At 42.4% G+C, this 15,197-nt stretch overlaps 1 protein-coding gene across 5 annotated transcripts in view; it reads left to right on the forward strand.

Moving 5' to 3' along the window:
* The window catches only part of LOC108934815 (tetratricopeptide repeat protein 28-like), a 283,873-nt gene that overhangs the window by 250,082 nt on the left and 18,594 nt on the right, over positions 1–15,197 (forward strand). For all 5 annotated transcript variants that reach the window (XM_018752936.1, XM_018752937.1, XM_018752938.1 and 2 more), the window contains 4 exons: positions 981–1,090; positions 9,065–9,194; positions 10,225–10,443; positions 11,772–11,937. In XM_018752936.1, coding sequence (XP_018608452.1) covers positions 981–1,090; positions 9,065–9,194; positions 10,225–10,443; positions 11,772–11,937 — 625 coding nt within the window. The remainder of the gene's footprint in view (positions 1–980; positions 1,091–9,064; positions 9,195–10,224; positions 10,444–11,771; positions 11,938–15,197) is intronic.

The following is a 15,197-nucleotide window of genomic DNA, read 5'->3' on the forward strand; positions in this document are numbered from 1 at the left end:
TCGTGGCCAGGCAAAAACCACTGCTAACCCAGGAGAATATTAAGGCTTGTCTGAATTTTGCCAAAACACGCACCTTGAAGATCCTCAAACGTTTTGGGAGAATGTTCTGTGGGTTGATGAGTCGAAAGTGGAACTGTTTGGAAGACGGGTCCCGTTCCATCTAGCATAAATGAAACACCGGATTCCACAAAAAGAACATCATACCTACGGTCAAGCATGGTGGTGGCAGTGTGATGATGTGGGGATGCTTTGCTGCTTCAGGGCCTGGGCAACTTGCAATAATTGAGGGAAATATAAATTCTGCTCTCTACCAGAAAATCCTTAAGGAGAATGTCCAGCCTTCAATCCGTAAATTGAAACTCAGGCGCAACTGGATTATGCAACAAGACAATGATCCAAAGCATAGCATTAAGTCTACCTCTGAATGCCTCAGAAAAGCAAAATTTAAGTTTTGGAGTGGTCTAATCAAAGTCCTGACTTTAATCCAATTGATATGCTGCAGCAGGACCTTTAACGGGCAGTTCATGCTCAAAAACCCTCCAATGTAGCTGAACTAAAACAGTTCTGCAAAAAAAGGAGTGTGCCAAAAATCCACCACAGCTCTGTGAAACACTGATCTCCAATTATCGGAAGCATTTGGTTGCAGTTATTCCTGATAAAGGTGGCACAGCCAGATTTTAAGTTTAAGGGGGCAATTCGTTTTTCATATGGGTAATAGGTGTTAACTTCTTTTTTGCAGCAATAAAAAAATTAAATTCAAAACTGTATTCTGTGTTTACTCAGGTTGCCTTTGTTTTATGTTGTATTCCATTCGAAGATCTAAAACTATTTTGTATGAGACATACACAGAAACAGAAGAAATCAGGATGGGATCAAATACTTTTTCACAGCACTGTAAGTTCCAATGATGACAGAGGTGTGCACTTCTCAGTTCTTTTTCTGTGTTATGCTCACATGCCATGCTCTCGACCTCACCTCAGGTCTGCGCTTGGCAGAGCAGCTCAGTCGCCGGGAGGATGAAGCCAAGATCCGGCACCGCTTAGGGTTGTCCCTGTGGGCCAGTGGGAACCTGGAAGAGGCGCAGCACCAGGTACCTGTTCCAAAACATAGTCACAGGGTTAAAGCTTCTTTCTACTCTGTCCAGTGCTCCATGACTTCTGTGTGAACAGCCCTTTCTACTATGTGTGTGGTACATTGCTGTGCTGTACACGTGTAAGAGGTTTTCTGCAGAGTAACACTGTAATACACCTTAGAAGGTATTAAATAATACTCATGATGTTGCGTTAAGTCTAAAAATGAATCAGTTTTCAGTTCAGTGTGCTTTATTGTCTTGTTTTTTCCAATTGGGTTGCTGAAGTTAATTTAATGAACAAGATTATGTTGTTACAAAAATGATACACTGCATACATGAGTGTGTATAATGGTTTATTTTTAGTTACAATTTGCATAATTAGTACATTTGTCAGGGGGGTCACGGTGGCACAGCAGGTTTGGATGGGGCCTGCTCTGTTGTGGGTCTGGGGTTCCAGTCCTGCGTGGGGTGTCTTAGGGTGGGCTGGCGTCCTGTCCAGTTTAGTCTGTTTGTCTTCTCCAGGTGCTTCCTCCTGCAGTCCAACAAACCATTTGTCCACTTACATTGTACATTACTGTACATTCAGTTTACAGTATATTCACTAGCTCACTAACTGTCTCTTGGTCAGCGATTGATTGGCTGTCATGAGGTGGACAGACATTCAATTCAATTTATTTTTATAGAGCACACTTCTCACCCAGTGACACAGAACACTTGAAAATAGGCATAGAACAAAGAAACAAATGCATCACACAAGGAAACAAAGACTCTACAGACTAGTGTAATACAAATGCTTTTCAAAAGCTATAAGTATGCCTACTGGCCTTGGAGGAAAGGAACAAAAACTCCCAACTGAAAGTCGAGGGAAAAAAACCTCTGGGGGTCCACGTTGCCAGTGGCTGCCCACCCCTTCTGGGCATTCTAGATTAAACAAGACTTCTAAATCAGATTACAGGTAGCAGTGGCATTGTTGCTGTATAGTAGCTCGATTTCCCAATTCCGCAAGGTATGTCTTGTCCATCATGGCTGTTGGTCACCATCTTCAGTCCGTATGGGGTGCTTCTGAAAACGGCCAACTGGCTGGCTGGCCTCCTTGGGTCTTATTGTAACAACAATCCTCAAAAAGAAGAAATTGTTAGTAATTTATAACTTTAAGATTAATACGTTTTGACACAGGGTGGGAAAAACTGAAACCCAGCCACGTGGAATTAAATTTTGTGGTGATATGCCCGAGTGAACATATAACTCTTTAGTCTGGATTTGAAGACTAATACAGACGAGGCATTTCTGACAGTAACTGGTAGACTATTCCACAGTTTGCGTGCTCTATAGCTAAAGGCATGACCTCCTACTGAGGTCTTATTGATCACACTTACTTTAAGGTAATCCGCATCCAATGAATGAAGATATCGTCTTGGAATATAAGAATCAATAATCTCAGAAAGGTAAGCTGGAGCAATGCCTTATAGCAATGTCTTATAGGTCAGAAGTAGGATTTTATAATCAACTCTAAATGTAACTGGGAGCCAGTGCAGCGATTTCAGGAACGGTGTTATATGGTCATAATTCCTAGTTCTAGTGACAATTCTCGCAACAGCATTTTGTACCAACTGTAGCCTGGATGCAGTCTGGTATGGACAACCTGATAGTAAAGCATTACAATTGTCCAGCTTGCTTGAAACAAAAGCATGAGCCAGCTTATCTGCATCCTGCCTATATAGGAATTGCCATAATTTAGCTATATTTCTCAACTGAAGGAAGCGTGGCTTAGTCAGAGCCTTTATGTGAGATACAAATGTCAACCTTTGATCCAACAAGACACCTAGATCCTTAACACAGTCTGTACTCTTGAAGCTTATAGCATTTGTGGTAAATATTGGCGTGATTATTGATTGCGTCAAGAGTTTTGGCATCACCGCCCACCACAAGTACATCTGTTTTGTTGGCATTTACAGATAAAAAATTTTTACTCAGCCATAGCTTTATATCGGTAAAACAATTAGGTGAAGACACCACATGTGATGGGTCATCAAGCTGAAACGAAACATGTAGCTGTGTGTCATCAGCATATGAATGGAAATTTGCATTGTGTTTATCAATGTCACTCAATGGTAACTTATAGATTGAGAACAATAATGGACCTAATACAGACCCCTGAGGCACATCATATCAAACTGTAGTTGAGATGGAGGAGGTCCAGTCATCTGATTTCAAAACAAATTGTTAGTTAAATATGAGTCAAACCACTTCAGGACAGTACCCCTTAGTCCAACCAGGTTTTCAAGTCTATTCAGTAGAATACTATGGTCTACACTATCAAACGCAGCACTGAAGTCTATTAACATACCTAGAGCTCTGACCAGCATTAGAAAAAATTAGAATATTATTAACACATGTGACCTCCGTTTCTGTGCTGTAACCAGAGTGGAAACCAGACTATCTTTTCTAAAATTTTGGATAAAAATGGTAGATTGGAGATGGGTCTATAATTACTTGGGTTATTACAGTTCAGATCTGATTTCATTAGTAGGGGTCTAATAACGGCAACTTTAAATGCTGTCGGAACACAGCCACTAATATGTTGTTACTTAACAATATTAACAATAGGTTCTGCAAGCATGGAAAGAACAGGTAGTACCTTTTATAGCGTGAACTAGCACGATAATTTCCTCTACAGTTATTACATCGAAGCTACTGAAACAGTGCAGATAGAAACTAATATTATACTCAGAACCGCTTACACTGCCTAAGACCGAACTAGAAAGCATGATGGATATTCTCTAATTTATTATTGAAAAACGACATAAATTCATCATTAGTAATAGAAGCAGAAATACATTGTTTATCTTTGTGTTTACCAGTTCAGTCAGCAATGGCATTAAAGAAGAAACAAGGGTTTTTCTAATTTTCATCAATTAATTTTGCGCAGTATTTGGATCTGACATGAAAAAATGCTTTTCTGTAATTTTTTTAGACAATCAGACCAGGCTAAATAATAAACATTCAGTTTAACTGAGCGCCAGTTATGCTATAATTTACGACATTCTTACTTTATTGCATGAGTTCATTTGTTGAACTATGGCAAGTTTCTTACAGTTCGAGTAAGTTTACTTTTTGGTGGAGCCACAGAGTCTGAGGTGAATTTCACCACTGAATTATACTCAGTTATACTCTCTCTCTCTGGATCCTAACTGGGTCCAAAACGGCTGGTGTCGCTCTTCCTTTCTGTCTAAAACTCTAGAATGAGCTTTCTGAATTCCTCACCCAGAACCATTTCTTCGATGGATATCAGTCTGGATTCAAAGTTGGTCACTTCACGTTGACAGCGCTTCTGGCAGTGTCTGATGCTTTCCAGTCAGCTAGAGCTGCCTCCCTCTCCTCGCACCTTATCCTCGCCGATCTGTCTCTAGCATTTGACGCTGTCGACCACCGGACCCTACTCTCCTCTCTTAGTCAGCTGGGATCAAAGGAGCGGCACTAATATGGTTTGAGTCCTACCTATCTTACAGATCCTATCAAGTGGTCTGGCGGAGCTCTCGTTCTTCTCCTCTGTCTCTCTCAACATGTATCCCACAGGTCTCGGTACTGGGTCCTTTGCTCTTCTCAATCTACACCTTCTCCCTCAGCCTTGTCATTGCCTCCCACGGATTCAAATACCTCTGCTACGCTGATGATACGCAGTTCTTCCTCTCCTTTCCAACAGGAGTATAAGGCATTTCTGTGCGCATCGCTGCCTGCCTATTGGACATCTCTGCATGGATGTCTGATCACCACCTACAGCTTCAACCTCTCCAAAACAGAGATCCTGCACCTCCCAGCTGGCCTGTCTTCCTGTCGTGATCTCGATGAAATCGGACAACTCACTCATTTTACCCACCTCCTCGGCTGAGAGTCTGGGAGTGATGATAGACTTGAGTCAGTTTTTCTCTCAGCACATTGAAGCCACACCCTGGACTTGCAGGTACATCCTGCATAATATCTGCAGGATCCATCCTTACCTCACAACCGACTCTGCGCAACTACTTGTCCAGGCCATGGTGACATTGCAATTCTTGACTACTACAACTCTCTCTTGTCTGGCCTTCCTGCTACTGCCATCAAACATCTCCAGCTGATACAGAATGCTGCTGCCCGAGTTGTGTTTGACTTGCTGAAGCGTTTGCATGTATCTCCTCTCCTCGTTTCTCTGCATTGGCTTCTCATATCTGTCTGGATCAAATTTAAGACCCCGGTGATGGCTTACAAATGCATCAGTAGAACTGCTCCCATTGGTCTACAAGACTCGATCATTCGCTACCCCCAATCAGACTGCTACGCTTTTCCACATCTGCCTGCTTGGTGGTCCTACACACAAAAGGTATAACACGGAGGTTCTCAGTTCTGGTTCTGTCGTGGTGGAATGATCTCTCTGTAGCGTCCGGACGGGAGTCCAACACGGACGCACGTTGCTATTACGTCCGAACACGGACGAAACGTAAAATGACCTCACGTGCAGGGTGATGTTAAAAGTGCACTGTGTGTACTGTAAGACACGCAGTGGAAGTGAAACAGGAAACACAAGACCAGGAAACACACACAGTGTTTGAACTACGGTGAACAGTGAAACGCTACTCTGTGAGTATGACCGCAACCCCGAGACATGACGAAATACCGGACTGGAACACTGGACCAGGACTGGAGAACAAGAGGCAGGAATTGACAGGACGGGCACTCGGGACTGGAACATGAACACCTAGGAAACAGACTGAGGGAACAAGAGACTACGAATCGCCAAGAGAGCGCAACAGAACCGCTGATTAAGAATCCGCAATTGGTTCTGCTCCACTGGCTCCTTTTATACCTCCGTGTCCTATGAGACTGTGAGGTGATACGTGGGTGTTACCTAGCGGCACTGAGTGGCGCCACCTCTGACCAGGAGGGGCAGTGACCCCGTGGGACATGACACTCCCTCTCTCACTCAGAACTGCTGAATTTTTGTCCACATTTAAAAAGGGTTTTAAAACTCATCTTTTCTGGACTCATTTCGCCCACGATTGAGACGTTCCATGCCGAGCTGGGGATCCAAGATGCCATTTACCAACATTATCATTATTACTTGTTACACACTGGCTTACAAATTGTTACTTTCTAGAATGCCCAGGAGGGTGGGCAACCACTGGCCCGTGGACCCCCAGAGGTTTTCTTCTCCCTCAACCTTCAGTTGGGAGTTTTTGTTCCTTTCCTGGTGGCCAGTAGGTATACTTATAGCTCAATAATAAGTTCTTCATTATGATAGCCATTAATTGACTGTCTTCTTTGTTTGTATCAATTTTTCTTGCTATATGCCTGTGTTAAAGCGCTCTGTGACACTGCGTGAGAAGAGCGCTCTATAAAAATAAAAATACACACACACATTTTCAGAACCGCTTGTCCCATACGGGGTCGCGGGGAACCGGAGCCTACCCGGCAACACAGGGCGTAAGGCCGGAGGGGGAGGGGACACACCCAGGACAGGACGCCAGTCCGTCGCAAGGCACCCCAAGCGGGACTTGAACCCCAGACCCACTGGAAAGCAGGACCTGGTCCAACCCACCGCGCCGCCACCGCGCCCCTCCCCCCTCTCAAAATAAAAATAAAGAAATAAAAATAAATGATCTCTTAAGTTCATGTAAGGTATGAATGTTCATGATCATGATCGGATCAATCCTTTACAGAGCTACCCCTGCAATGTAATGTAAATGTTTATATGCATCTAAAAAAAAATGAGTAGGAAGGTGATAAGGAATTGCATCTGCAGCTATGTGTCTTTCTCCTAAGGTAATGCACAAATTGTTTTTTTCTACAAGATGTGCGTCGCTTTGGAGAAGAGCATCTGCTAAATGAATAAATGTAATGTAATAAATAATTTTAGTAGTAGTATTTTCATCACATGATTTTGGTCTTACTGTTGTCAGAAGGTTTAGATCAAAGGTTAAGTAATGACTGGAAATAGTCTCGTTTAAAGGAATAATATCTACATGATGATCATCTGCACTGTAGGTTGTGATGAGATTGAGCGTATGGTTACGGGAACGAGTAGGACCATTAACTTCTGTAAAACCGACGGAATTTAAGAGACTCATGAAACTATTAGCTAAAGTAAGTAACAACACGTCTGTATGAATATTGAAATCACCCATCAAGGTAATTTTGTCATGAGTATTGACTAAATCGGTTATAAAGTTACTAAATTCCTCAAGAATAGAAGAGTATGGTCTAGATGGACGGTAGATTAGAAACGCCTGTCCAAGGTGTTCCCTGTGTTTTGTGTTTTACGTCCCTCTGTGAAGTGCTTTGTGCTGTATCTCCGGTGGAATGAGTGAGTACACAGAAGTGTAGTGGTTCTTCTGCAGTCATTCCTTGTGTTTGGAGAGGGTGTTGGGTTCACGCTTGGATATAACCCAATGTTTGTATCTGCAGTGAACTTTACTGTGATCCTTTTCTTTATTTTGTGAAATAGGCTGTACTGAAATAGGCTGTACTCACAGTACTATAACTAATAGCTCTATTGCACTCTGTTATTATTGCCACGCTTAACACTACATAATATGTTTGTTTGTATGATAAATAAAGCTTTATGATAGTGCGTCCCATTTCATCTCCCCATCCTTCTGATGTATGTGTGACAGAAATGTTCAAGACTTCTCACTATAATGGCCATGACAAGGTTTGGCTCCAACGGTTTTAAGTGGATAGCTCATACTCATCTTCTGTGGCTTTTTTGTTATTCTTTTTTCCCAGTGCTCTTAGATGTGATTTTAGGAAAGGTAAAAGATTTTCTTCTCCTCCTGTACATAGTTCAACTGCAGTAATGGACTGTATTGCAATGAAGCAGCTCTGTTCTAAAGGGAACTTGGACCTGAGCACCCCACAGAGGTCCAGACACAGCCGGAAGCCTCCTGTGTCATTGTGGTATTTCTGAGGACTCAAAGGGCCCAGCTTCAAATCTCACCTTCTGCTCTAGTACCCTTGAGTAGGGTACTTACCCTGAATTGATTCTGTAAAATTACCCAATTGTATAAATCAGTGTATGTAGCAAAGTAAACACTCTTCATTACTTTGGAGGAAAGTGTCAGATAAATATGCTTACACTCTGAACAGCAGCAAAGGTGCAGTTTGCTGTGCCAGCAACAATACCGAAAGAAATGAGGTGGCACCTTTGCTCTATAGCAGCAATAACACCCACAGTCACCTATGGCAACAATAATCCCCACAATCCTTTACAGCATCAATAATACAGACAGTTCTTACCACAGGAATAGCTTCAGTGTTTTACAGCAGCAGCACTACTAACAGTGCATTATAACAGTGGCAATAATTCCCTCAATCCCCATGCATGCAGATTGTGCAGTTCTGCACACCAAACCAGTAGATAGATACCTAAAAGGGACACAGTCCACAGATAATGGATTTGAACCAGACTCAACCCTGACCCCCCCCATAGCGTATCTCTCTTACATTGCACAGTGGGATCTAGATCCTATCAACACAATGCATATTGCATGGGAGGAGCAGGGAACTCTGGGGTACAGATGCATTCCACTCCTAATTAATTACAGACTTCAGTCAGAGTGCAGTGCTGATGCCCTTTAATCCCTGCACACCTTCTGCCCACAGGAGGTTTTTTCTGAGCATTACTGCTATACTGTTGCCTATTTTTTTTCTATATCCTTCACCACTTTGTTTCACTTTGTTGTAACATTTCCTGTAAGAGAACATTCAAAACATGGTCCTTATTGTCTGAACAAAACCGTGTCTGAAGAAGGATCCTTTCGAGCTTCATCTCATCATCTTTGTGCAAAACAGATGGTCACAGCTGGCACTCAGTCGTGTTTGTGTCTTCCAGCTTGTCTGTGCAGGAAGCCCTGCAGAACAACATCTTGCTGCCCCCTGATGGCGTAATGTGGGCAGGACATTGATATGACAGCAGCACTGACAGCCACTCCACTGTTTCTCTGTGTGTGTGATCCACAGCTGTACCGGGCATCAGCGCTCTTTGAGACCATCCGTCACGAGGCCCAGCACAGCACCGACTATAAGCTGTCCCTGTTTGACCTGCAGACATCATCGTACCAGGCACTGCAGAGGGTCCTTGTCAGCCTAGGTACACCACATTTCCCCCTGCCCCCCATATCTCACAAATTTTAAAGCCCTGTTTGTGTTCTTCCCAAAATGTATTAATTGTCCCTAATGTACTTTATTCTGATTCATTACCTACAAACTTTATTCATTTTCTTCATCTCTGTTCTAATCACAATGCTGCACAGTTCAATGAAATAAATGTTGGCCAGCAGTGTTTTCAGTGAACATTTATGGCCATTATACAAATATGGCAAAATTCTATTTCTGCAGCTCTGAGTGTGATGCATCACACAAATATGGAATATCTAACACTGCAGAATATATGGCTTTGCACATATAAGTAGCAGAAGATATGTGGTACTTCGTGTGGGTTTGCTCTGGTACTCATTTTATGCCGTTGGGATCAGTAGTCAGATCATAATTATTTGTAAGTACTACCCCTATGTTGCAATCAATAGAAGTTCAATACAGATTTCTTTTGATTTATTCACAGGTTAAATTCTGTATTTAAAAAAACCCCCAAACTTGAGTTAGGAATGCACTTTAAACCTTTTATTTATTCAATTTTTGCCATCCAGTGCAGGGTCTCAGGGTGTGACACAGGGTACAGTGTGAAGGGTATATCATTGCATTGGGGACTTTTTACTAACTTGAATCAACATTAAAATTGTCTGTGTTAACATATTTTCTATTTTTAACAATGTTATCTCCACAGTCTCTGTTTTTTGTGCTCTGTTCTTTGTACACAGAACAGTACTGTGTTCCTTTTGCATGGAACAGGTGTGTAATAAGTGTTCTGCGCACTGTCTTCCATTAAAATGTTATAACTTAAATACTATGTGTCTCATTTGTGGCTGAGGATAACAAAATTAACCGTGGCAATGGGACCAATTTATCAGATTTAAATGTGCAGTGTTTTTCATCATCTGGCAACTTTAGGCCTTGTTGTTTACACAATGAAAAAGTGTGATGCTTAAGTTGCATCAATTTATTCACTAGTCATCTTCTGTAGATGTCTGAAATGGAAACCGCCTGTGTGTCAACTCTTCCAGGTCACCATGACGAAGCCCTGGCAGTAGCAGAGCGGGGCCGCACGCGTGCCTTCGCCGATTTGCTTGTGGAACGTCAGACCGGTCAGCTGGATGCTGACCCCTACAGCCCCGTGACGGTGGAGCATATCCTGGACACGGTCAATGGGCAACGTGCTCTTGTCCTCTACTTCTCACTTGCCGCAGGACACCTGTACAGCTGGTTGCTGGCTCCTGGTGCAGGTGAGCCACCACTGGAGAAGCAGAGCAGTACAAGGGACACAATATATAGGAAAGTGGATGTTTATGAACCACGATGCTTCTGGGTGCTGTCCTGTAAAATGAACAATGTAGAATTAAGTGTGCTTTTCATTTTGAGTCAAAGCAGCTGAATACTGTCTTTTGTAGTAAAGAAACAGCTCATCAGCGACTCATATTCTTGATTGTCCAGATATAGAAACTAACTTATTTAATCCCAGTTTCTTCATTGTCATAGCTGTGCTTTCTCAGCTCAAAAGTGGAAATTGCCCATTGAATGTGTGTGGGTGTGTGTGTGCTGCATTTTAGCAAGTACTGACAGGTTGTTCCCATTCAAATTTGGAACTGTTCCTCCCTGGTTGCCATTCCAAGAAGCAGGTGAAAAAGTGATAATTCAGATAACTTGCTAGTCGCAAGTCATATGTGGCTCTATACTGCTGATGATTCTGTCCAGGCCCCATCACGCCATTCCTCCAGCAGTACTCCCAGAAATACTTGTTTCCTTCACTTGCATCTGTTTACATGAATGTGTACAACATGAGCATGATGACCTGTACCTTTATGTGTGCTGCTGTAATGAGCACGGACAGTTCTCCACTGTGCATAATGAAAGCAATCCCTGCCTTTAATGTAGGCACTGCAGACACACGATATCCATGAGCAATATACTTTTAAAATATTCTATGCTCTGTATACTTAGCTCAGGTACTCTTGATACACACATCTTTTTTAAGATGTTACATATTAACCTTAAAATTTGGGTCACATTTAATCCTAATTCACATTGTGGACGCCAAACATTTGAAATCATGGGGAAAAAAGTATGGGTAATTACTATAAAATAATGTTTGTTAATAGCATCTTCCATGGTCTGTACATGGGATTGATGTACACACAGCTTCACTAAATGGCATGTCAGTGAACTCCAGCTATAAAACTGCACTAACCTTGAGCCTTGCAAAAAATTCATAAACCCTGGTGTTTAGGGGACTCCTATGTACATTGGTTTGTATTCCTCCTGAGAACAGAATTTACTGAGATTGGATGTTTAAGAAAATGGCCATTAAATCTACTATAGTGCAGGACCCAACATATTTTCTTCTGAAAGCAGGTTACTTTAATACTTTAACGTACAATGTATTGTGCCTGCGGGATATGCTGATTCCAGAATGCTTGCTAAATAAAACAATCAAGATGATGTCCTTAGTGATGCAAAGATCTCGGAATTCCTGGAGCACAAAGCTCCTCGCTGGCCATTTCTCATACTGTTTACACACTGAACTGCTCTCTCCCATATCACATTCCCCCTTCAGGCATCCTCAAGTTCCATGGAGTATACCTGGGGGAAGGTATGTTGGAGGCTGGGCCTGATTTCCAGGATGCTGCTGGGGGCCTGCAGGGAGGCAGCAGTGTCTCATCTCTGGAGCAGCACATCACCAGGGCCCGCGAAGCTCTCGGTGTCGACTCCTATTACAGCAGGTGGGAGACACTCTCACTCCCAAGTTCCTGCTTTCACTGTAGCACCCTGCCAGCCTCTCCTCAACAGTTGGCTTTATTCTTGTGCAGCTGAAACCAGGAGCAAGTTCTTCTTTCATTCAGCGCTCAACCCTCAGTTGTGATCAGGCCCCATCTGACTTCTTTAAAAATTGTATCTTAGAATAAATGTGGTCTCTTTAATCTGATTGTCCTTAAGACTTCATGACATCTGTCAGGTATCTGAACACATAAAAATAACGATCCCCAGAGACACTAAATTTTATGTGTTTTATGCACATTTTCTTCATCTGTGGTCAAATCTGGGCAGCTGTATGTAGTGAATGCATGCAATTATAACAAAAGAGCAAAGAGTGTCAGATGCCAGATTCAAGAGCTTTCTCTCGCACACACATGTGCATGGACACATTCAGATGGTATGATTTCAGGAAACTGAGGTCTAAAGACCGTAAACTCCAAGAAGTAGTATAGAACTCGATGCTGATGAAGAATGAAGTTAGTGGAAATATTGTGACACAACATTGTGGTCTGTTTTATAATTGTTTTACACTTACCGTGGGTCTTGAGCACTGCACAAGGGTTGAATTATGAGGCAGTAATGTTTTCATCTGCAGTTAGATTATGCAGAATACAGTCAGAGTACATTCAATATACAGGATGAACTTGCTAAAAGTTAGAGCAGTAGTATACAGTTTTATCTTTGTGCCAAAGTCTTGCTTCAGGGAGATGTCCAATTAGGTGCTGCAGTAATGGGCAAGTTGTGCAGTGATCTGTTTTTAACAGTATGTGCTCCTGCTGGCACTCGTGCTGACAGCATCCAGGAAAGAGTTAGCCAAACACTGAACTGCGAGAGTGTGTACCTCATGGATATACCCATCCTAGATGAAGAGTACAATGTTTGCACACACCAATACACACCCAATACACACTTGTGCTTGGGATCACAGCCAGATGGTTGCAATGCCAGAAGTGGAATATTTAATACTGAGAAAGAGGGTCCATTGTAGTACTTGATACTGCAAAGATAGTATATGTATAGTAGGTTGTACTACAGAGAGCATAGATAGTAATGGACAAGACTGTAATGAAAGAAAAGAGATGGTAATGCACACTAAATTTACAATTTCACACACAAACATTTTCAGAACCGCTTGTCCCATACGGGGTCGCGGAGCCTACCCGGTAACACAGGGCATAAGGCCAGAGGGGGAGGGGACACACCCAGGACGGGACGCCAGTCCATCGCAAGGCACCCCAAGCGGGACTCGAACCCCAGACCCACTGGAGAGCAGGACTGTGGTCCAACCCACTGCGCCACTGCACCCTCGATTTGCAATTTCATTTCTTCATTTAACTGACACTTTTCTCCAAAGCGACATACATCTCAGAAGAAATAGAATGAATGCATTACAGCAACAGAAGGAGAAACTTGGATGCCAGCACATGATTCTAAAATACCGTTAATTTGTCACATTCCACCATATGAACCAATACACATCACATGAGTAGCTGCATAAAGGTTTACCCACTTTTCAACAATTTCTAATCACAAAATTATTAAACATGTGCTTAAGACATCAGGAGAGAAGTGAGTCTGAAAGAGATGCAAATAAAGTGGATGGTAGAAAGCTCTAACAGTAACATTAGTGGTAAATTATACTACAGAGTATATAAATGGCCCTAGATTATAGTGCAGATTGATGTACAGAGACAGTGATATGGTACTGCTGGGAAAAGCTGTATTAGAAAAGATGCTGCAGTCTCCCCACTTAGCCTTGCATCAGTGACACGTGATAGTTGTGTGAAGGGCAGGTGGTGCAGTGGTTAGAGCCAGTGCCTTTGGGTTTGAATCCCCAGCCAGTTAATGGGAAGATCATTATAAGTAGCTTAACATTGTAAGTTGCTTTGGAGAAAAGCATCAGCTGAATTAATAAAAGTAAATTGTAAAAGTAAAGGGTGCACAGGCGTTACTGTTAAAGCTTCCTGGGGAAAGGCAGGCTGGGCTGGCATAGTGGGTACTTGTGAAGGCAAACAGTCTCAGGGGGCCATGGAGTGCCGAACTGCAGCACACTGGCAGGTCCTGCTCTATTAAAAGATCACTCCACTGCTGGCTCGCAGCCTGGTGAGTTCTGTTCTACTTGGCTGGTTACAATATGTCGTTTCCACATAGCTCATCTATTCATTAGCGGAAAAGTGAAAGGAGGGCCAGGCAAGAGCTGCGAAATGTTTGTGTGCCTTCTGCTTGGCTTGCAGTACTCAGCCAACAGTCAAATATTACTAATCAGACAGCAAATTGCACCAATACACCAACACAACAGTGCACACACAAATCTGTAGGTACACACAAATAGAAAATAAAAATCTATTATAAATAAATAAATATAAATAAATAGAAAAAGTGAGAAAATTAAGGTTTAATACACGTTGTCAAAACAGAAAATTGGGGAAAAAATGGTGCAGTTATCACAAAGATACAAACATGACCATTTAACATACTCATTGTCATTAACTTTACTTGTCAACAGTAGCAGTACATGCTGTTCTGTTTGTCATTGCTGGAGCCATGTGTGTTCGGTGCAGCTGTGCTCACTGTGTGTGGCACTTGCCAGTCATTCTCTTAGAGGTGTATCCACAGTCTTTTATCAGCAGTCTTGCCCAGTGCAGCATTAAAACACATAAACTGGCTATTTGACTGCTGATAGACCAATCAATATTGACCACAACAGCAGCAACTAATGGCTGAAAGGACATATACTGACATATACTTTACCTGATTACATTTTTACTGCATCAGTCTTCAAGACCTGAAACAAGTTAACATGAGCAAAGCTCAGATATTGAGTTCCAGAAAGCTTTTCCTTTCAGTCGGTCAAAGCAGCCATCACTTGTAAGGTTATTGCTGCCTCTTGACTTTGTTGCCTTGATATTAAGTGGTCTTTGGTTCTAGCTACAGAAAGGAAACATGACAATAGAAATGCAATCGTTGCCTCATGAGAAAACAAAAATAAACAGAAGCAAGTCTTTGTGCCACAGTGAGTTGCAGAGGGTGGTAGTAATTAAGATGAAGCTGAGAGACTGGGTGTGCAGAGGTGATTGTGGGGTGTGAGGAGCTTGTGTGGTATCTGAAGAGTTGAGCATAGTGTGTGAAAAGCTGAGCATAGGATGTGAAGAGCCCTGCGTGATATGTGATAATTTGTGAAGGGCTTCTTTGAAGAGCTGAGTGTGGTGTGTGAAAAGCTGAGCAT

The sequence above is a fragment of the Scleropages formosus genome, chromosome 1, assembly GCF_900964775.1.
Source record: "Scleropages formosus chromosome 1, fSclFor1.1, whole genome shotgun sequence".
Lineage (NCBI taxonomy): Eukaryota > Metazoa > Chordata > Actinopteri > Osteoglossiformes > Osteoglossidae > Scleropages > Scleropages formosus.